The 23,481-nt window shown below is 42.0% G+C and overlaps 1 protein-coding gene across 1 annotated transcript; it reads left to right on the top strand.

The window, feature by feature from the left end:
• Positions 1–4,540: 4,540 nt before the first annotated feature.
• Positions 4,541–17,838, top strand: LRP11 (LDL receptor related protein 11; the record flags this gene model as incomplete). Its single annotated transcript, XM_042016634.1, has 6 exons — positions 4,541–4,729; positions 7,207–7,348; positions 9,410–9,535; positions 10,232–10,441; positions 15,868–15,969; positions 16,243–17,838. Coding segments are annotated over 6 exons (924 nt in total), but the record flags the coding sequence as incomplete, so codon positions are not given.
• Positions 17,839–23,481: the final 5,643 nt, after the last annotated feature.

Genomic DNA, 23,481 nt, shown 5'->3' with positions numbered 1-23,481 from the left:
TGCCAAGCAGTAGGACAAGAGGCAGTGGGCAGAAACTGATGCACAGGGAGTTCCAGCTGAACATGAGGAAGAACTTCTCTACTGTGCGGGTGACCACGCACTGGAACAGATTGTCCAGAGATGGTGTAGAGCCTCCCTCACTGGAGATACTCAAGAACCGTCTGCACGCAATCCTGTGCCATGTGGTCGACCCTGCTTGAGCAGGGAAGTTGGGACTTCTGACCTGACCGATTCTGTGAGGGTGCGAGGGCTCTGGGGGTGTTTGGACTTGGGGAGACCCATCCCTCAACACTTCTGCCTCTGCAGAGCCCTTGGCAGGGCATTGTGCCAGCCAGCCAGTGGCTGGGAGGCAGACAGTGGGATGTGCATGTTCACCAGCCCCACACTTCCTGGGGAACCAGAGAAGTCCCAGATCCCTAGGAACTGTGCATATTGGGCACCTTGGAAAGCATGAAGTGCTGGTCCCAGATATCCCATAACTTAGTGCATAGCCTGAGAGCAAGCACCGGGTGCTGTCCAAATGTCATTGCCTAAGATATCTTCTTATTCACTTAATTCAAGATTTTTCCTGTTAAAGAATTTGAGAGCTAGACGGAAGAAGACAAGGATAGCTCACCAGTAGTCCAGAGACAGCATGGGCATTCTCCATAAGTGCCTCTGGAAACCAAGCCACATCAAAAGCAGCAGTTTGTTCAGCTCTGAAGGATATTTAAGAACAACATAATCCAGAGCAAGCAGCTGTAGATGAAAACAAATCTGGATTTCTAAATTTGGATTCTCTTTCCTAGCACCCGATGCAAAGAATTTACTTGCCTTCCCCCACCTCCTGTTGTTAAACAGTCTCATCTTAACTAATTTTGACTTAATTTCGTTATCTCTGTGGACAATACCTTCCCAAATGTCATCTGCATCTTACTAGGCGATAGATCTCATCTGAAGTAAATTAGTCACTGCGTGCAGCAGGAGGAGGACCTGGTGTTGATGCGGATGAAAACAGTGCCCAGATGTGCCTGCTGTTACTGCTCTTTTGGGAGGGGAGACCTCAGGCTTGAGGTCCATTCAGTCTTGCATGTTTCATGAGAATGTCGATGGGAATCCCCTGGAAACAGGAGAGAGCAGGGGCTCAATTTGTAGAGGCATTATGATGCCTGAATATTTTTTGCAAAGTGCATGGGCAGGTAAATTAGAGAGCTATAGGAAAGATCTTATGGCAATAGAGGTGAGGCAAGCTTGAGGTACCAGAAAAGCCCAAGGTGTGATTTTGACGTTTTCAACAGGAGAAGTATTAGTTCCACAGTATTATTTATGTAGCAACTTCGGGGTAATTATGTTTCATAAGTCTGTATGCACTTGCATGATAGAAGGCTTAAGATGAGATTTTACATCAAAGTCACACAGAATTAGGCTTCATTTTGAACTGCCTTAATTCTATTAAAACCTGGAGCTAATGTAGAGTGCAGTTATGGGACAATATAAATAATATAGTATACAAATGATGCTCTACCTGTTAGAAATCTTGAATTTCTTGAATTCATTGAGTTCTTGAATTCTGGAGTTCTTAAATGCTTTGCCTTTTTAGCAGCTTTTGTGATTATCAACACTGGACTTGCAAGGCAATTTCAGTTCCTAGTCTGCAAATTGCTCTGTGTCCTGTTGGTTTTATTTAAATGTCTGCCTTGTGGGTGATGGTGGTATTGGAAACAGGGGATTATGATTTCTTAGTGCAATTACACTGGAGCTGAAGCAGAGCCACAAAGGAGAATGAACTTTTATTCAAACATCTGTCAGCTGTGACACAGACCAGGAGAGATAAAATTAAGATTGAATTATTTTGCTCCAATGTTTTGTTACCAGTGCATTCTTGAATTACATTGAAAAAATAATCTGGACAACAGGATGATGAAGGCACATCTCTTTTCCCTTCTGTCACCCCATGAATGAGTTTAGGAAATTTAGGAAAGAACTTTTCAAGATTTTCTTCAATGAGGGGATCACATTTTAGCTGTTCCTTTTTTTTTGTTCTTTCAGAGTACTTTGTTCTTGAGTCTTCTGCTGTTTCCTTTCTGATAATACCAAACAAACATTTATCCACAGATGTGGTGTCCTCATAATTCCAAAATATTTCTGGGCATTGGGATCTAGTGATCTCTAAGATCACTAGTGGTGAGCAATGGGAGGATTCAACATCAAGGTAAACTAATACCAGACACATTCAGGAGTTGTTAGTGAAATGACCTTGTATAACAAAGCCTTCATTCAGACAACTAGCTGGAAGCTTCATTATTGGCAGGACAAGCCTGTATAAAGGATGGAGGAAGCAGAATAAATAAAAAGCAGGATAAAAAAAAGCCTATTGTGTTCCCTCCCAAAGAAAAAAGCATTTCACCCCTTTTTCTAGAAAGCAGCCAGCTCCAGCATCTCAGAGTGTTGACCTGGTATATCAGTTCCATACTGCTTATTTACATTCAACTTAAATGCAAGTTAAAAACAGAAGTTAAGAGATGATTTTTCTGCTGACGTGTGGCTGATAGTGCTTTATTCCCATCAGTGGTGGTTGCAAGTGGCTCCTTGGAGTTTGCCTCCTTGCTTTTTTTATGCTGACTTCTTATTCCCCAGATATAGAGGTGTTTCACTCTTTAAGGATCATGTATTCCATTGCTTAAAACTTTGGTGTGGAAAAAGAATCTTCAGCTCAATAGGCTATCTCCTCCTGTGCCGAATGCCTCTCTCAGGCCAAATTTTCCTTTTTGCCGTTGATTTACCTTTCTGAAGATGATCTGATGGCTTGCAAGCAAAGGGTGGTGCCTCCATCCTTTGGGACCCAAGGTCTGTGTGGTCCCTCACTCATCTTTAACAAAGGGCTGGCATGAATTGCTGTGACTGACTCAATGTGAAGTGGTCCTTCATTTGCAACTCGTGCTGCTGGAATATAAAGTTAGTCCAGGAAGAGAGTGTCCTTACTGCTTTGGGAAAATGGGGCTTGTCTCTGCCCCTGCAGGGCATTGATCAAGTCATTTAAACCAGACAGGTGACATGAAGCCCCTTTCCAAGGTTGAAGTGGAAGACTGGGCTGTGCTGTTTAAGACCCAGGTCAGTCTCTTTTTGACAGTCATTTGTAAAGTAAATAATTGTGTGAAGACTGTACATAACTCATTGATATCAAATAAAAGTTGCCCAGGTATCATAATGATGGTGTTTATTGACAATGAGGTTTGGGGGTATTTTTGCACCTGGATGTTGCTTTTTAAACAAAGTTGGTTTTGAGAAGCGAGTGTGTACAAATTAGGCAAAGCTTCCTGTGCTGTCGGATAAGCAAGAACTGTTTCATACTTTCTATTGTTAGACCCTGCTTTCAGTTATTTGTATGTTCTCCTAACTTTAGGCATTTGCCTTGAAATCTTCTGTGCCTTACCTACTACTGACAAGAACAAGAAATAAGAATTTGGCTGTTCAGTCATAAACAGTTGTCCCACTGCTTCCATGAGCTCCAAGGCTTCAGGCACATTCTTGATCCTGTTGAAGAGCATGTGCAAGGAAGATTCCCTACACTGATGGGAAAGCACCTTTCCTTGTGTGGCTCTGCCTGCAGGAAGTGAAGTTACAACCTTGTCTTCAGTAATTGCTTTTCTGAGCATAACATCAATATCCTTTACAGGGTATCCTTGCAGAGGTTGAAGAGCAAAGGACATCCTGGCACTTCAGGGTGCCTAGAGAAGGAATGAAACTTGAGTGGGGAACTGCAGAAAGATGTAATCTTGTGGCTAAAGTTTTTAAATACTGACTTGTAGAACCAGGTTTTACCCCTCTCTCTTCCCTGCACTGCTTGAAGGTTGTAGAATAAATGACTTAAACCACTTCTGACAGTCTGTGTCACCTAACAGATCATGACTTTTGTTAGTCTAACCCAAAAGCTTGTGGTCTGATTGACAAAAGTATTTAGTACTCACAATTTTAATCAATAAGCATTGTGCTTTGAATATAGCAAAATGCTACAAATCCTAAATATTCTGAAAATCAAGCTTTGAATGTCTTAAATAAGACACTTAAAATTGGTGGTCTCTGATGATTTTTAATCATCGTGTACACTCCTTCATCAGGATGCCAACTTATGCTAAATAGGTCTTTCATTCCTATAATGATGTATTATAAATAGGGACTAGAAGCCTATTGAATTATGCAGAGCACTATAAAAGGTATAAAAAAGGTGCTGTAGCTGCCATCTGCATGTAAGCCATATTTAAACCTATTTTCCTTAGTTCAGATTAAAAAGGTACACTGATACTAACAATCCTGTTTGTTGCATTGCTAAAACATCCAAGTACCTAGAGAGGTTTTCTATGCTATGTGCTTCTAATGTTAATTCCTGACGACATCGTAGGACAATTAACTAAACTTGAAGCAGATACTACTTCGCTTAACAAAATGTGCACTAATGAACGTGTTCCTCTTTCAGGAAGTTGCAAAGAAGTGAAACAATACCTTAACCAAGAAAAAAACGTGTTTCATATAAAAAAATCACTCAGCCTTCCCTCATAAATAACTGATCTTCTCTTTTTTTATTGAAGAAGAAGACTATGATGAGCCTCCACAGTGTAAGGCGGGCCAAGACATTGTGCTGCAGTCACCTGTGGACTGGGTGCTTTTGGATGGCCGAGAAAGTTCCGATGACCATGGAATTGTGCACTATGAGTGGACACTGCTGCAGGGCGACTCATCGGTTGAAATGCAGGTACGTGTGCAGTCCCCCTCATGGCCAGTCACTTCCAGACTGTTGTGTTCAAGTTTTAAATGTACAGCTAAAAATATTAAATATATTCAAATCTGTCTACCAGGCACCAGAATTAGGATGCCTGTACAACTTGAACATTTATTTCACAGAAATGTAGAGCAGCCCAGGTTGGAAGGGACCTCAAAAGATCATCTGGTCCAACTGTTTGTGGGACAAGGAGCCTCAGTGAGATTATCTTATCTGTCCAGTCACATCTTGAAGACCTCAAGTGAAGGAGGTCCCTGGGGAGTTTGTACCAGTGATTATTTCTAGTGGCTTACACAGTTAATCTCTATCCTGGATGGCATGGGACAGCCAGCAGCAAACAAGTAGATGATAATACTCTACTGTATTTGTGCTCTGCTTTGTTTGTACTCACTGCACCTGTTTTTCAGCTTCTGTCACCCCAGTTAGAGACCCCTCAGTAATTCACTTACTAAAAATAATAAGGGATTTTCACCAACAGTCTCCTGTCAGTGCTTATGGAGAAAGTACAAAGAAATGTGTGATGTAGACCTTATGAGATATTTTATCCATACATTTTCTGCTGCGCTTTGGTTTCAATTTAAAATTAACAATCAAGAGAGGGATTCTTCATCTTAGCCTTCTTAGTGAATGCCCTAAGATCAGCAGAAAAAGAAAGGAAAAATGTCTCAAATCCACAGGCTCTATTCATAGTTTGTTCACAGCCCACAATATCCAGGGCACACTGGGAACTCCACCTAGAGCAGGAAGAATATCTAAAGGTGAGAGAGTGTGAACCAAAATGAAACTTTAAGAATAGTTGCTAGATATCATCTGGATAAAATGAACACTTTATTATCAAAGACTTGTTAATCTAACCCCTTGCAACATTATTTTCTTTAAAGAGCAATTAAATACTTTCAAATTAATCTGTGATTTAGTAACATAGAGTAAGACAAAAATAAAAATTTTAATAAAAATTTAAAGTTTATATTTTTGATATTACTCAAAATCACTCCATAAAATAGAGACAAGTCTTTTGTCCATTTAAACTTGCAAAATTCTCATTAACCTTGGTGGCTTCTGTGTATTTGTTAACAGAAAATGAATTTGACACACATTTATGCTTAAATAAATACTTTTCCATTGAGTTCAAATGAGCTGGGATTTCTCCTACAGATAGGTACCTTGGTGATTAGCTGTCATAATTTAAATTTTAGAGTTGAATTAATAACTGTGATTTTTTTTCATGCATTCTTCAGTTGATGTCTTTAGTGCTTTGGTTACTGCCCTGAAGTTACTGGATTTCGTGTCATTTATTCTTTGAGAATAATGCATGAATCCATAGCTACAAGGAGAATGGGAGTGTGTTTAAGTAGGATAAAAGGCAGCTGTTGCATTGCTCTTATGTACCAAAGAATAAATAGAAGGCAGAGGAGGGGGAAGGACTACTATAAAGAGATCTTATCATATTGTAGAAGGAAGAGGGTTTTTTCTATTGTCACTGATTATTGCTTTTTAGATAGTTTGCTTCTCTGATTGCTACCCCCACGCTGTAGCTGCACAGCTCCTGGACGCTTAGGGACAGTAATGGGTTGGGTTTTTTTAAAAATGCTGATTATCTGTTTTGAGCCAAAGTTTCTGTGAAAGCACATACAGGCCAGCATTCTTCAGGGCAGCATGAAGACAAAAAGGAAAGCGCAGAGATCACTGGGAGGAGTGGTGGTGAATTGAGAAGTCAGTGGCATTTCCCTGGCTCTGCCCTGGGAAGGGACTTGGACTCCATGGCTCATGAGTTTTAAATACCACATTTCCTCTCCCAGCAATCATAGTGAACAACAGCAGGTGTTTTCTAGAGCATAATAATTTCTTTAATACACTAAAGAATAAAATTCTAAGGGGTCATACGCTCCATCAGGAAGATCAACAGTCTGATCAGATAACTGAGTGCATTTATGTAAATAGAAAAGGAAAGAAATTTCAGTTAGGAAATTTTTTCACAGAGAGAAAAAATGTATTTTATTAGTACACTCTTCTATAATGGTAGGTCTAGGATTCTATGACCATATTAATAAAAAATTCATGTTCTCTTTCAGGCATGAAAAGTCATTTCTGTGGATCCATATATATTGTCTACAGACTAACTTGATAAAGAGCAAAAGGCCATTATTTTACTGCCTATCCTCTAAAATTACATTTCTAATTACTCAAAAATTGAGTTAAATGTATGTGTCTATTGGTTCTCCAGTGCTGAGATCCACAGCTCCAGCTAACTGAATGTATCATGAAAAACACTACCTAAATGTTGTGTGGGTTTTTTTTACAAATGGATGTAAAAAAAGAGATCAAATGTTACATGCTGAAATACATGCTTGAGTAGGCTGGCTAGACCACAGAGAAGTATTTAATCTGCATGGATGGATGGATGGATCCATTGTGCCAGTATGTTTTTTTTACTGTATGTCTTTACTCAGGTCCCACAACCAGGAACACTGAAACTGTCCCACATTCAGGAAGGTGGGTATATTTTCCAGCTAATGGTGACAGACACTGCAGGTCAGCGGAGCTCTGACAACGTCTCTGTGACCGTTCTGCCCATGGTTCATTCTGCAGCAGGTGAGAAAATGATGGGAGCTGTTGCCTCTGTGACAACCAGGATATGGTATTCAGAGCAGAGCAAGGGTCTTGATAGAGGCAAAAATGTTAGTCTCCATTTCCAGTGTTTTATTTTGCCGTTGTTCATTACATAATGACATCTCTTTCAGCTTTGAATTGCTCTTTCAAAGTGAGGAAACAAGCGAGCATCACTTGCCTGTTGGAGCAATAATACTTCCAGGCACTGAGTATTTGTCCTAATATTGCTAATAAACATGCAGGGTTGGAAAGGTGAGATACTGCCACAGGTATCAGGTGCATTGTAACAGTCAGATGGTGTGGGCAACATGACAGGGCTTGTGCTATAGGGAAGACCCAGTTAAAATTATTTAATAGTATGTTTGAGGCAGACTAATAATAATACTGACCTGCATCTGTAGTCTAAAAGTTGGCATGGTTTTATGTTTTAATGCATTTAAGTTTTTCTGTCTGATGGTTGCCATTGAAGCCATATGCTACTGGGGAAACAAACTGGAACTGAGCCATCATTTTTAAGCTCTGAGCTTCAGAAACATGTAAAAAGCATAAAAGCTAGAAAGTAGGTTAGATTTCAGTGGCTGTCAGTCCTGCTCTTAATGTTATAACTTCTAATTACATTGTAATTAAGAAGTTGCAAGTGCAGATCTGCTGCTCTGGCTCAAAGTAAAAGTTAAATGGCGTTAACACCATGTTCAGCAGAACCAGTGAAAATCTTGCTCTGCACCAGCACAATATCTCTATGTGAGAGGGTAGTCACTGTGGCAGTAAGCTGGTATTACAAAAAAATCTGTTTAATAATGCCTGTGTTCCAGTAATGGATGATAGAGTTGTGTTCATTAATGTTTAATTCAGTTGAAGCAGCCAGAGAAGTTTGCTGGTTTGTTTATTTGCTGCTGTAGGTGTCTGGGGTATCTTTTGTATGGAGCACGTAGGGGATTTGCTGTTTTTTAAATTTTTCTAATTCCCCAGCTACGTTAGCAATTCAAGTGCTACTGCTATAGTTAAACCAGTCCCTGATGCCTTAATACATGCAAGATCCGTGCTGTTACTAGTGCTGAAGTTAAGGAGAGGCATTTTCAGATTTTAGGAGTTTTAAAAAGTTGTCTGCATTCCTGGCATCCTTCCCTTAGTGTGGTGCAGCGTTTGGTACACAGCAGGATAACAGCCAAAGGCTGTGACTCCCTTATGCAAATCAGTTTGCTCATACGACGCTAATCAAGCACTGAACTTGATAGTGCTTTACAAAGTGATGAACTGCATTGGAAAGACAAAAGCACAGATGTAAACACTTGATAATTACAGGATCAGAATGGGTTTCAGGAAAGCTTTGAGTATGCAAAATGGAACATCCAGGGATACTCTCCATTTCCAGGGGAATCTAAATGTTAAAGCATGTAGCACAGTCAGTTCTTTCTGGTGAAAGTCATTTGTGAGAACATGACCTAGTCCTGTTCTGGTCTGTACAGTATCGAAGTCACTGGATTGCTGATGTCAATAAATGATGAGCATTCTTTTAAGTATTTTAATTAGGTTGCAGAAAACATGCCATAAAAGATCCCATATAGTCCATATGTGTTCATGTTAAACAACATATTGTCAGAAATACAGGATGGATATGTAGTAGGAATTACGTGTTGGAGGTATGCAGTTACAGCCACAGAGATTTCATTCATTTATTTATTTTCAGGACTGTCCTGCATCTTTTAAGCCTAGGAAGATCTCCTTTCAGCTTAGGCCAGCAGAATTCAAAGCACTGTAAGGGTGCTGCACAAGGTGTAAGGTGCAACAGCCTCCAGGCTGAGTATTCCTGTAGTTAAGAGATTGCCAGGCAAGTGAGGAAGGTGCCAGGAACAGCTATTGCCTGTATTTGCTTCCGTGTCGGTATGACATCACACAGCTGAGTCTGGATTTTCTCCCTTGTTCATGTTGCTTCTTGACATAGCGTGGTTTTGCTTTTTCCTCAGTGCTGCAGATTTTAGTCACTGACTCAGTATTTACTACTTGGATTTCTCTTTTGGTAATTTGGGAATTTTTTCTCAACAGCCTGTGTTGGGGTTTGCTCTCGCTACCAGTTTATCTGCGATGATGGCTGCTGCATTGACATCACATTTGCATGTGATGGTGTGAGACAGTGTCCTGATGGATCAGATGAGACTTTCTGCCAGAATCGTAAGTGTGCCAGGGCACAGTGGCACAGTGGATTGTGAAAGTAACCACAGCCTCAATAACCAAAGGGGGATGATACCGCTTCAGTGGCCTCTCTCCCTGTGAGCAAGCAGAATTTGCACATCGGAAGGTTTAATATCCACATACAGCAGGTGCTCAGAAATTTTCTTCAAAGCATATTAAAACTGTCAAGGGTCCCTAAGTGACAGGTTTTGTGTTCAGCAGTTAAAAGATTGGTTTTTCACTTGTATGATGATTCTGGAAACAAGGACTAGAACCATGGTGTCTATCTGAAAGAGTGTCTCAGAGGTACCGTCGCAGTGATGTTAGACACCTTGCATGAATCTGAAACACTGTGGGCATGCAGGGGAACCAGTTGGATCACCATCACGCTGTTTGCTTTCATTAGCCATCCCTCAGCATGTGCCCATGCTCAGCTAAGTGAGCAAAAACCATCAGAAGGTGAATGGGCACAATGGCTAACCACTCTTTCATTATATTTTAGTTGCTGGAGTTCACTGTAGGGATCATGACTGTACTCTTGCGAGCAGTTGTTAGGAATCTGTGACTCACATTTCATCATATGTGTGAACCTGAGGAAGTTGTTTACTCCACTTCAAGGCCCATATTGGAGAGTTTTCCTTAATAACTCTTCCATTCCCTTCAACGTTGTACAAAAATTTTTGTTTCTGTTCGCAGTCAGCTCGGGTCGGAAGACGGTGACACATGCAGCTCTTGGCACTACCCAGCAAAGGACTGCAGGACGGGCTGAAAACACAGAGGAAAACTCTGCAGAGAACACCCTGAAAGCCACTGCCAGAAATCAACCACTTCTCTCAGTGGATGCAGACGTGTCTAACCAATCGCTTTCTCAGGGACCAAAGAAACAAATCAGTGGATTTGTGCCAGGTAAGAATTGAATCAGTTTCAATAAATCATTCTCCTTAAAGAAAGGAAGTGTCTTGCACCTTAAATTTAATTTAATTGTCTTTTGGTGCCTGGCTAAGAGGAAAAAAATTGAAATGTAAAAAAATACAAAAGAAACCTGTAATAATGAAGTTCTGAGTTGTTTTTCATTTAATATTGTCAGTCTGTTTTTTACTAGGTGCAAAAAGAAATTTAAAATGTAGGAATGCTAGGGAAGTAATACAGTCTAAGGAACAAAATGTGCAGTGAGCTAAATACAAATTCTGCCACAGGTTCAGCTGTGTAGGCTGATGTATTAAGGCTCTTTAAATCTGTAGGGGAGTACTTCAGAAGAACGTAATAAAGTACTGTTCAACCTGGGTGAGAGTAATTGCTTTTCTCCTGGTGCTAAGTATTACTTCTTTTTTTATTTTTTTCCTGAACGAATATCTTTACTATTATGGGCCTTTTTTTTTTTTTTATGAACTCAGTCTCCAGGGCAGGAGAAGTCTTTGATCACTACAGAAAAGTCTCAGGCTCTGGTAACAAGCTACCTCAGGTGTCCATGTACCGGTCCCCAGTATTGCTCTGCACAGTAGCTGCAAGCCTGTAGTGAGCCATCGTGTGATGTTACAGGCAGAGCCCCAGCCCTGCCCTTGGTAAAGCTCCAGAAGCTGCAATGAAATTGATGTGCCTTCCGAGGTTCATGCTGATGAATTACAATAATCTGAAATGTCAATTATATGAAAGCAAAACTGTGTGCACAGAGCCTAAAATCAGTACAAACCCCCCCACTTTTATTTCTTCATGGTTTTGACTGATTCATGTGCCCCAAGACACAGCTATTTATAACCAGCTTTATTTTCCAGTTACAACAGAGCAGTGCTCAGTGCCCTCTGCTGCTGACTCTGGAAAAGGGCACTGCCCTGGTTGGCACCTGAACGTTCCTTCAAGTGGTTTTACTTCATCTGTGGAGTGCTGGGGGAGTGAAAACTCTGCAAAGGGAACACTGTGAACACTCTGCAAAGGGAGTGAAAACAATGTCCTTAAGAATTTGATGGCCCCGAATGAATGTGTAGCAACTGACAGCAAAATCCTGTCTCAAATTGTTTTCCCTCTTTCTGGAAGTATAGATGACCTCAGTGCTCCTCACTGGAGTGACTAAAATTCTGAAGTCTGCTTCAAACCCTTCTCACTCAGATAGTCCTGAGTGACACCTGATATGGGGCCACCCAAAGTAAACATCAAACTTTCAAAGGGCTTTGCAGGCTCCAGTGGAAAGTCAGCTGCTAAGTCGGTCTCAAAAATCATTTGGCTTGTGAATCCAGGTGTAAAACCAGAACTGAGGTCACCACCTTTAGCAACTGATAATCAGGGGTTATAACTGGAATTGCAATGTAAAAGCACTTTTGCATAATCATTTTCTCTGTTTACCCGTTGTACAGTAACTTACTTGCCCCAGTTTTGCTCTAAAGGTAGTGTTTTGCACAGCAGTAGACAAGCACAGAAAAAGATTCTTATAAAACTAAAAAAGTGTGATGGGGCTCCAGTGATTAGTGTACTACCAGTACCTGTTGTAATCTTCTAATTTTCAACAGGCAAGATTTAAAGCTGCTTTAATTCTTTTGGGTTTAATATCGCTCTTTTGACAAGGCTCAGTCAAAATTTAACTTTAGATGCTTAATAATTTCCCTGTGGAATAGAAGGATCCAGTCTTTACTGACCCAGGAGCCCAATACTTTTAACCAAAAAAAGCAGCAAAGAGCTCAGCGAGGTTTAAAATTGCCTACGGATCAATTCCAGGTAGGGTGCATGGGCTGGGACATGAAGGGGTACGAGGTACTTGCTAATAAGTACATGGGTCCAAAGGGCAGCTGCCAAACCTGCTCTGCCAAAACACGCTCTGAGCTGCCGTCTTCTCCTGCAGATACTTCAACTTCCTGGGAGTCCCATACTGTGTGGTAGTGATTCACGGAGGTCCAGACAGGCTCACTGGCAAGCACCACAGTCTTTATGGAGTCAAGGAGACAGGCATCTAACCTATTCCTAAAAATCCACTCAGATCCATTGATTAGACTTCCCTCCACCACTGCCATCTCAAGGAGGTTGAGAACAAATCTAATAATTATGTGATACAAAAATGAGAGGCACAGAAATGCTGGAGCAGCTCCATGAAGCTCATCTGGAAATGTGTCCAGGAAGGCAATAATTGCTAGATGCATTTTTGAGGAGAGGTAAGCAGTGCTGAGCAGAAATCATACCAGCAGCCTCAAAACTTCAGCAATTCCACTGGCAGAAATCCTGTTCTGGAAGGGACTGTCTGCTGCTGCTGATGCCAAGGTAGAACCTCTGCTTCTGAGTCACTGTAAAAGTCATTGTTGGACCAAGGCAATCATGTTCTTGTTGGCCTGAAGCTGACATTGCAAACATCCAGGCTTCTTACATACTACTTTACATAAATTTTGAAAATAAGCTTTAGTGGTTTTAATGTCACTGGTGAAAAGCTGTCTACTTTAGGTACATATTAGGGGATATGGCCTTAGAGTGGCAGCACAGGTTCTAGCTTTTTACTTGCGAGTGCTCCATTCAGGGCTACATTTTTCTTAATTCTCAGCTGACAGTTTCAGATCATCATGGAAATACAATCCAGGGAGGAAAATGTGATGCTCTGAAATCCAGTGACTTCAAGGCAGAGTAAGTGAAGGTTTTACCTTACTGGAGACAGCATGTGGCACATTCCAGCTGGCTGCTAGACTTGATGCTTGATACAGGAACTTTCAGTTGATTTTTAAAGAAAAAAAGTTTTTCCCAAGACGTTGCAGGACTGGGGAGTTGCTTTGTTTTCTTTTTTTACATTTGTTTTTTTATAAGTGGTGGCTAAAGTACCAGTAAAAGCATGTCCCTTCTGCTGCTTACCTCTCCATAAACAGCTTTCATCTTTGAGAATTCAATAAAGGGTCTAATAAGGAGACCTCCTTGTCAAGTACTACCATATTTATCTTTTCTCCTTGTCTCCTAAGGAGCTGGGCTAAGTTGTAATGTTTTGGACTGTGAGATAGTTCCTGGTAGCAGATATATGAGCTTTCTGTCTGTGAGGGTGATACTAGGTGAACTTTTTTCCAGAATCCATTTTCTCTTAATAGTTTCTCTGTTCCAAATTTTCTTTAACCTTCATTACAGTGGTCCTTCATGCTTAGCTCTGACTTGATACAGACTTTCTAAGGATTTACACTAAAGTATGAAAATGCTCAAGTCCAAGTTAAGGACGGTTTAAAACTTCTGCCTGGCCTAACAGGGAATCTGTTCACAGTAAAGAGGAAAAAACCACAACCAACCAAAAAAAAAAAAATCCCAGAAATCACTGATTGTTGACAACGGATAAATCTTGTTCTGCACTCCTACCTTTTCAATGGGCTTCCTCTACAGCGGGGCAAGTCCAGAGGAACACCAAGTGCAACTTAGAGATAAACCACTCAGACACTCAGGGCACTTGTGTCTTCTGCAACAGACTCATTGTTTACCTTGGCCCAAGCTGAAAGGCCAAACATTTTCTTTCAAAGTTGGGAGTGGATGGAGGAAGAGGCATGTAATGTCAATAAAGGAGTCCTTTCTCTCTCTGCAGACATGTTTCCATGGTAAAGTAATCCAGACTGCATGTCCTGCAAAGGCCAGCACAGCATTTCTGCATGGCTGCCTCCAAATAGCCCCAGAGTCCTTCTCCAGGGAAGTTCTTAAGCCCAGCTGCATATTCTGGCACTGCTGCACTTGCAGATGACTATAGAAAACACACAGTAGCAGCACCGCACTCTGCAGTGAGCACTGGGCTGGTTTCTAAGGAGCAGTGGCCAGTAGCAAACACGGTCATGCAGACAGGTTGAATTGACGAGCAGCCTGAAGATTTGCACTCCCCAGCACAGCCAACCCAAGTGTATAAATCACCATAACAGCTTTGCATTCCCCTGGCACAGGGTCTCTGCCTCTCCCAGGATGCCTGTGCCAGCTGTTGTGCAGTGCTGTTCAGGGCTGGGATTACAACATTTGACTGAGTACCCAAGCCTTAGTCATGTTTTTACTGCGGAGGCACCCACAGCAGTAGCCATAACCTAGATCTGTAATTTAGGGTAATTGGAAAGGGCTGCAAATTGCAATTTCCTCAAAACAGACTAGAAAATCAAGAGAAAGTGAAAATCAAATTAAACCCATGTAATATGCTTTATGCCAGGCTCCTAAACTTTGGGGAAATTGCTCTTTGTGTTCTACAGATAACAGGTAAGATATTGAGCAGCATTGACTCTGATAGTCTCTCCAATCATGTAAGAACAGCCACAAGTCCTAACAAAACCCTACAAGCTTTATTGAAGGGATTCTATTCTTCTACCCTTGCAAAAATTTCCAGCTAAACTTCTCTCAATATTTGCCAAATGTCTTCACAAGCAGTTGATTTTAATATTTCCTTAAATGGCAGGGGAACAAATTTCTAAACAGGCATTTAGATGCAGGCTGGAGCAGCTCTTAAAAAGAGTTGATGTCTTTTGGGTATTTCCACAACAAAGACAAATATTTATTTAATTTAATTCAGGAAGAACAGAAGCAGAAAACAGCTGCTCGTTTTGGTGTCAGTTACATTGAGGTGGTCTTGCACAGCTCTGGTACCATACAGATATTTTAAAGCCAGTACATTCACTCTTAGGATTTTTTTCAAGCTCACTTTACATGCCAGGACAACATCAGGAGCCCAACGAGAAGAAGGCCACAGCTTGTTTCTACAGCATTCCCTGCAGATGAAGTTCGTGTTTATGCACCCCCAGACAAAATGGCAGGGCAGTAAAGCCAGAGCCTGGGAGGCTGAGTTCTGCCTTAGAGTGGGGACATTAGCCTGGACCTCATGACAGTACCAATGAAACAATCCAAGCTTTAATTAGCAGTTGTGTGCATTTGCTGCTGCCACTGCCAGGGACACCTTCTGCGGCTCTTCAGAGCTGGTGGTGGTGTGTGGGCCTTACACATAGTGCACGTTCCAAGCTAATTGACTTAAACACTTCCTTGACACCCACCACTATATGTAATTCCAATTACAACATTTCACATTCATATTCTAAAGATCTTGTAGCATAGTGTGTTTCTGTTAGCTCTGTCACAGTTCTAAAGGCTGCCAGTGAATACATCACAGCACAGTCAAAATGCCCTTGCTTTTGGTTTAGATGCATTGTGGTTTGGAATGCAAAACTGAATTTACATTTTAGCTTTAATTTCACATTATTTCAAAAATGCAAGTTACACAGTTGAAGTCAGAAGTTCTTAAGCTGTTCTTTTGTTTGTTTTTCCCCGTAATTTAAGCGCTTCACATTATTTAATTCTGGTGTCCTGTGGATAAGACTTCCTGAGTCACTGAACTACAGTATTCATTTATTTTGCTTGATTATGTGCAGATAACAGTTCCTCAGGGAAAAGAACAGATGATAAAAATGGGGATGGCATAATGGTGCCAAAGAGAGAACAGCTTGGAGGTGGTCGTCCAGTCCCAGAAACAGGTAAGACCAACCATGTGAATTCATTTTGGATTACATCAGCTTTTCAGTCAGGTGCTATAGATACAGATAAAATGGTCAAGAACTGAATAATGTACTTATATATTCTGAACTGTCCCTAAGATGATCATACAGTTTAGTTTCATAGCATGACTTGTTCCAATTACTAACATCTAAGTGACACACTAGCTGTATTTTTTAAGAACAATTTCAGGTTTTCTCTGCCAGCATCTCACTGTGTTAAATAAAATGTACTTTCTCTTAACCTCATTGTAGGTGCTGTGTTACCCTTAGCCTTAGGCTTGGCAATCACTGCTTTGCTGCTACTTATGGTTGCTTGCAGACTGCGCTTAGTGAAACAGAAGCTTAAGAAAGCTCGACCCATTACATCTGAAGAGTCCGATTACCTCATCAATGGGATGTATCTCTAAATATTGGATTTGGGTCAGTTGTCTTCTCCCCTTTCTCCTGTGTCCATGAATCTCTGCCTCTATAAAAGGACCAAAATCCTTAGTTAATTTTCAAGTGTAGAAGAAGCCTGCGAGATGAAGAACGTACTCTTTCCCTTTGGTGATAATACAAAACATGGGTATATGTCCTTGCTCAGAAAATAAGAAGTGTTCAGGCTCTAGCGAGTAGCTCCAGTTCAATGTTGTGCAGAAGACACTGCAGGGTGGAGAGGCCCCAAACTGGATGTGGGGTGCCCTTGCCCTCCCCACAGCAGCTGTGATCTCAGCCATGGCCAAGCATGCCCCAGGGCCAGGGCACTGGAGCAGCCAAGGCCCCGCAGCCCAGCTGTGCTGGCTGAGGCATGGGGGGAAGCCTGGGCCACCTTGCTGTTCTCAGTGCTGCCACCACTGTGGGGACCGGGATGCTCCAGCCAACGCATTCTTTGTGTTGTGTTCTTTCCACCTGATGCACTGGGAGCATTTTCATTAAAAAAATGTGTCTTGCTTTGTTAATTAAACGTAATTGCTATCTAAGTGCCAGCTTTTGCAAAGAAAATTGGGATTTAAGGAAAAAGCATCTTCTTTTCACTCAGTTTAAACCTCTGTGCTGATAGCAGAGAGCCATGCTTGCTAAATGCTGAAATGAAAAAATGCAACTCCTCAGTGGATGAGCTTGGACTTCCCAGTGCTCAACAGCAGTCGTGTACTGCTGCCCAAAGAAGCTGTGGATGCCCGGTCACTGGCAGTGTTCAAGGCCAGGCTGGATGGAGCCCTGAGCAACCTGGTCTAGTGGAAGGTGTCCCTGCCCATGGCTGCAGGGCTGGAGCTAAATGATCCGTAAGGTCCTTTCCAACCTGAACCCCTCTATGATTCCATGTACAATCCCAGGGCTGTGTCTCTCTCCAGAGCTCAGGGCTTGTTCAGCCTTTTCCACGCCCAGCCCGCCACCCTCCCACACTGAGGTGGGTGCTGCGTGAGAACGCAGCACACAGCAGTTTCTACCCGAGATTCCGGAGTGTAGGATTCCTGCTGGTTAACCCATAGCTCCCTGCAAAGCTTGAAAGCTTCGGTGATCTGCCCTCACCCCAGAAAAATTCTCACAGAATTAGAGCAAGTAATTGATATGTGTGAGTGAACTGCAGATGTGTTACCAGTAAAATGTGTACAGTACATGTTATATATACAGATATATATACACACACTGTGGTGTCTGTCTTGTTTGGCTGTCCAAGGATGTCACATTTGTCATGGGTCCCAATAAAACCAGAGTCAAATGAGGCATGCATCATTTTGTATGTCGTCTTTTGTACTTCAGTAACTTTGAGTCAGCAAGAATATTGCCATGGTATACAAATAGTTCTTCAAGTTGTTTGTTCTTGATTACTTTATGTAAAATAGCTCTAATAAACCTATTTTATTCTTACATTTATTGCATTGTCTTTAGTTTCCATTAAATTTTGTGCTACAAGACTGCATCATGAGAACAAACAGAAGTACAATTTTCCCTTCTGTGAAACAGCCTTATAAGAAGCTGGAACATGTATGGTGGGGGGAGTTGTTGAGATACTTGTTTCAGGGAGCCAGGGAAGGATGGGGCATCTACCTGTATGACCTGTTTCTTGAGCAGTGCTTGGGCTGAGCAGGACAGCAGTCACAGAGCTGGCTGTGCCAACCACTCAGGGAATCTGGTTGCCAGTGCTCCTTGCTCAGAGCCCTCGTGCCACGTGAGGCAAAGTCTGTTTGTTGTAATTCAGTGTTACAGTGGGTCCAGGAGACATCTGCTGATGCTGCCCATTTCCGGTTTGGGAGTACGGCCTCTCTTCCGTCCCAGCTCACAGTACACATGGCAAATAGCGCAAGGCCCAAAAGACTGCATTTTAAATACCTTCTAGGGAAGACTCACTGCCCATTAGGTTGGGGTCTTATTTTCCATTATTGAAATTTGTGTTGGGTTTTAATTAAATACCGAAATGTCCTTCACCACCTCACCAAAGCAGCAAGAAAAGTAGTTGTTTCTCACTGTGCCCACTGTGCTCCTATTACTGAAACCCATTACCCTGGCACACAGCCAGCAGCAGAACAAAAGGTTTGGGTTTGTTTTGCCGGGCAGGACAACAGCAAGATCCCGGACAAAGCACAAGCCAGCCAGTACAGCCGGGGTGCAAAAGGCGGCTCAGCTTTCCAGTCACTTTACCCAGCTGCAGGCTTTGTTTCTGTGCTACTGCTAGTGAAATAAACTTTCACAGATTTCACATATGACAGCTGAGAATGAATGCTTCCAAGCAGAGAGCCACAGACAGCAAGCACAGTACAGGAGTCTGGCTAGTGCTGTGTTAGAGTTGCCACAGTCTTCCCAGGGACTCTTCTTCCTGGGAGGGGAGATCGTGACAGTTGCTGCCCTGCAGGCCACCAGCCTGAGGCCTGTTACTTCCCAGGTAACAGCAAACTCCACAGCTGGACTGAAATAAAATAGTTTTCACCTTACCAGAGGGCCTGGGGGCATTGTCAGCTGGATGGAGAGCAAGACAAAGTTACCAAAGTAACAGATTGGCTTGGCAGCTCCTGCAATTAACACACACACTGGTCTCAATACCATGTGTTTGCATTTAATAGCTTTCATGCTATTTGATTTTAAATAAGTCATACTGAAGCACTGAGCTAGAGCACACCTGGGAATAGCAGAAAATATTGTCAACATACTCAGGATGCTTTCCCCTTCTCCCCAGGCAGCTCCCAGCCATTGCCTCCTGCTGACACCACTTCTGTAGCCCCTTCCCAGCCACTCCCAAGGATGGGGCTCTCCCTCCAATGCCAAAGGAGTGCTCAGAGCAGGCAGTGGTTCTAGCCCATCTTCATGGCTGCATTGCTAAAATTGCGTTCACGGCCTCTCACACAGACCCCAGAGCTGGGGGTTTTACACAGTCACAGACCACAGAATATTCTGAGTCGAAAGGGACCCACGAGTGCTTATCCTGTAGCAGAAGTGAGACACTCTGTGTGAAAATTGTCACTATTTGAAGTCAGTCAGATCTGTTTTTCCTGTCCTAAATACTGATGTGTGTCTATCCACATATCTCTGAATATGCTCAGTCCACCTATTCTTACCAGGATCTTAGACAGGTAAGCAGAGAATATTGACTACTCTGACTGCATAGCTCTGTGGATGCTGCTCCTCTGTGTATCAGGAGAGGTCATTAAAATTTATTTTGTCAGTGTATTTTAATGTTGATCAAGATTCTTATTTCACTTAGGTTTTTTTTAAACTGTTTTATAGCTTAAGGGTACAAATTACTTCAGAAGAGCAAACAATACAATACTTGCCTAGGTTTGATACATATTTAGAAGTACAGGGGTTTTTTTCCCATAATACGGGCTGCTTGCTACCCACTTTTGCAGGGGATCCTAGCCTGAACATCTCGCTGTAATCATTCCATAGCACTGTAGGATAATAGCAGGGGCAGTTCCAAGAGCACATTTGCAAAACAAAAAGGCTGAAATAGGTCAGTGTGATGCTCCATTTGCTTTTCAAATCCTAGATAAAGCATAAGAGTTTCAATCCCAAACTGCACAGAGCCAGTCAGAGGCAGGAGCCAATAGCAACGCAAACACGCCACCCCAAAACAAAGGGAGAGCCTTTCTAGTAAGCCCCAACAGAATCCACAGTCATGCATCACTGAGGTCTGTGCTGGCTGTTTTCATGTGCATCAGGAATCGGGGTTTTTCAGTTTCTAACGGCAAAAGCTAAAAGAGCAAGAGCAAAGGGAAAGGCTAGAGAAGATTGAGAGAGCGCTGATGGGCATAAAGACCAGAGAGAGGCAATAAACACAGAGTAATTAATATGAAAAAAAGCCCACAACACAATTGGTCTGAGCTGAGTAAGAGGGAAACATGCTGTAAACCAGGAATATTTAAAGTGAGAAAAAATTGTGTAAAAGTAACTCCACTATATATTTTTCAAGTAATAGTTAACTTAAAACAAGTGGCAAAGTGAGCTGCACTCTGCACTGCAGCCCTGAAACACAGACAGAAATCTAGAATGAGTGGATCAGCACACTTCAGAAACAAGTTTTTAAATATACTTGCAAAAATTTTAATTTTTGCAGTTGTAAGGCTCCTGGCTGACAGTCATGAACCACTCATAAATCAATGAAAAACTAGACAAGGTGGAAAGGTTCAGTGAAGGACTGAGAATCATAGCTTGCTTGGCCAACAGAAATGTATAATCCTGTTCTAAAGAGGGCAGAGCAAGATATTTTACCATAGTTCTTACAACTACCAGATCCTAATGCATTATAGAGATGCATTTAAGATTTCTACACTTGAACCAAATGACTGGACAACACAGATATAGAGGGAGCATGGAACTTGAATGAGTGAAGGACTGGAAAGGACTTGAAAGCAGGCAGACCAATGGAAGCTTGGGCCTATAGGGAAAGTGTCCCTGAAGGCTAATTCCAAGCCCAAGAGATGACTATCCTGAGGCTGCCTCTATATTCAGAGGAAAAGAACTTCTCTAGAGCTCTGATCAGAGCAGTAGCCTCGGCAGATGCTCTGAATTACCCACTTTCCTAACCAGAAGCCTTTGATAGTGTCCTTCTAATCCATAACGCACTTGCACTAAAAGTTACTGATTTATCTCAGATGCCCCTTCTCCATTATAGCTGAAAAAGGATTTGGCAGAAGGTAATAAGCAAGAAACATGACCTGTTCATAGTACAAACACATAAAATGCAAACATAAGCCAAACATGGCTGAAAAAAGGACTTCAGCTTCTCAGAAGCATTAGGGAATATTTTCAAGAGTATCTACCAGGTCAGTTACTCAGAAGCATATGATGAAAATGGCTGGACTACAAAGAAACCTTAGAGAATTGAAGTGAGATCTCAGAGTGACTCCATCAACAGTCTTTATGAAAATCGTCTGTTGTTGCTAAAACAGTTTTGCCAAAAGGCATGGGATTGTCTCAAGTTCTAAGTTTGGTGTGATGAGACATAGAGTTATTTTCATTTCTCCTTTCTGAAGCTTTCAGACAATTCTCAACGGGCAGCTGGATCTCTTCCACACATATTTCACCAATACCCATGTCCACTCAATTCATAACTTAAAGAAATACAATTTTAGTTCCTGAGCACATCCTGCTGAGCATCTCATTAACACCCTGCCAAGAGCATGAGAGAACAGTAATAGCCTTTCATAGGAAAGTTCAGAGTGCATCAGCTGCATGATGAATTTGTGCTGTGTAAAAAACTTCTACCTGGAACAGAAAGCAGCCCTGTATGTCAAGGAGGAAGTGTGGGAGGTAAATAGGCCAGGTAGAGGAAACTTTACATCATCTCTGCCTGCATAAGTCCAAGTTTTAGTCCATGCTTATTTCCTCAGACCTGACTGAGGCACGGAACCCCAAACCTTGCCAGCTGGGGGCTCTGAACACACAAGTTGTGTTGTTTACAGTAAAGGCAAAGTGGGGTTATGATACCTTAAGAGTGTCTGTGCACTTCCCACAACTGATCTGCAGTTCACAACCTTTCACAATTAAAAGCAGACGGACAAAAACACAAATAGAGCCAACAAAGGCAAAATGTACGAACCCACAAAACCAACTTAAACCCTGTGCTTGAATCCATCTTAAATCTGTCCATTGTATACCAGAGTACTTAAACTCTAATTTACTCTTCCTGATCTATGAAGTCTCAACATCCTGAAATGCAAAAGACCGATTTCAGAGCTCATCATCTCCTGCACCCCCCTGTGCACATGCCATCTTTAGGGCAACACTTCCCCTCTGAATTTGTTTGGTTCTGCACAATGTGCTTGTGTTACCTCACCATCTGCCTTTTTCTGAACCAGGACCACCCCTCATTCACTTGGGACAGGGTTCAAGGTTCCATAAAAGTAACTAGAATTATTCATCTTTTGAACTGCATCCTAATATGTTCAAAATCGGCTAAATAGAACCAAACTTAAAATCATGAGCGTGGTTTGCATTACTCATCCTTTGTCTCATGTCCTCCTTCTGTGAACTGCATTTAAATCAAAAGCAGCACAACCTAGGGCACATTAACGAGTAAAAGGAAGAAAACACTGCCACAGTAAGAATGGGTTAACACCCTTCTTCCTGGCAGGAAGGAGAGTACTAGCTCAGAATTTTTCTCTGAGTATTTTATTTTACCTCTTTGTGCTGACGGTTAATTCCACAGTCCCTTCACACTCAAAAAATCACTCTGTCACAAAAAAACTGCACATGTGGAGAGAACTGCTGCCAGCTGGAAGCTCCAGAGCCTACCACGTAGAGCCCCCCTGGCCCCAGGCATTATTGCCCATTTCAAACTCAATGACTACAAAACATTTCGGGAATCATCCAGGTGGCTTCATCAGCAGTGCTGGTGCACACGCGCTGTGTGCTGGTTTCCCTCCAGAACAATTCGTGTTATGGGCTCTGTGGCCTCAAGCCAGCTGACCAGTCTGAATGGAAAAAGTAAATAAGTAGGTCATTCCTGTTGCATGAACAGAAAGTATCCATACAGCATATCAAACTCCTCCGTGGAGAACCCACAACTGTTGGTGGGTTGTCAAGATACAGATATTGGCTGTCCAAGTCTTCTGCTGCCTGGATCCCAGAAACAACTGGATAAGCAACTCAGCAGTTAAGCCAATCTGTTCTCCCAAGCTGTTCCAGCTTAGAGGTGATAGTAACAGCCCAGTGAAACATGACTGCACCTCTTACAAAAAGACAAAACTTTAATCCTTGCAAGTGGCAAACCACACTCTCCAAGGTAGCTGGATTCAGCTATGGACAGCAGACAGAACTGTGCACAGAGCCTGTTCACCAAAACACACAGATGTGAACTAAGAGAAATTCCAACCAGCCACCAAAAACTCCACTTACATTCCAGGTAGTATTAACAGGCTTTGTAATTGCTGCAATAAATTAATTGACTGAAAATGGACACATAGTTCTGGTCAGTTAGCAAACCAGTATTTTTATACCTGTTTACTTTTTGGAAACGCAAAATCCTGTTGAAGGTTAAACAATAAAACCAACCACAAAATCAGACAGACACCTAGA

The sequence above is a fragment of the Corvus kubaryi genome, unplaced genomic scaffold, assembly GCF_017639235.1.
Source record: "Corvus kubaryi isolate FWS band 111438036 unplaced genomic scaffold, C.kubaryi_AGA036_p1.0 split3-73, whole genome shotgun sequence".
Lineage (NCBI taxonomy): Eukaryota > Metazoa > Chordata > Aves > Passeriformes > Corvidae > Corvus > Corvus kubaryi.
The sequence above is the reverse complement of the archived record's forward strand: the minus strand, read 5'-3'. Positions and strand labels throughout refer to the sequence as shown.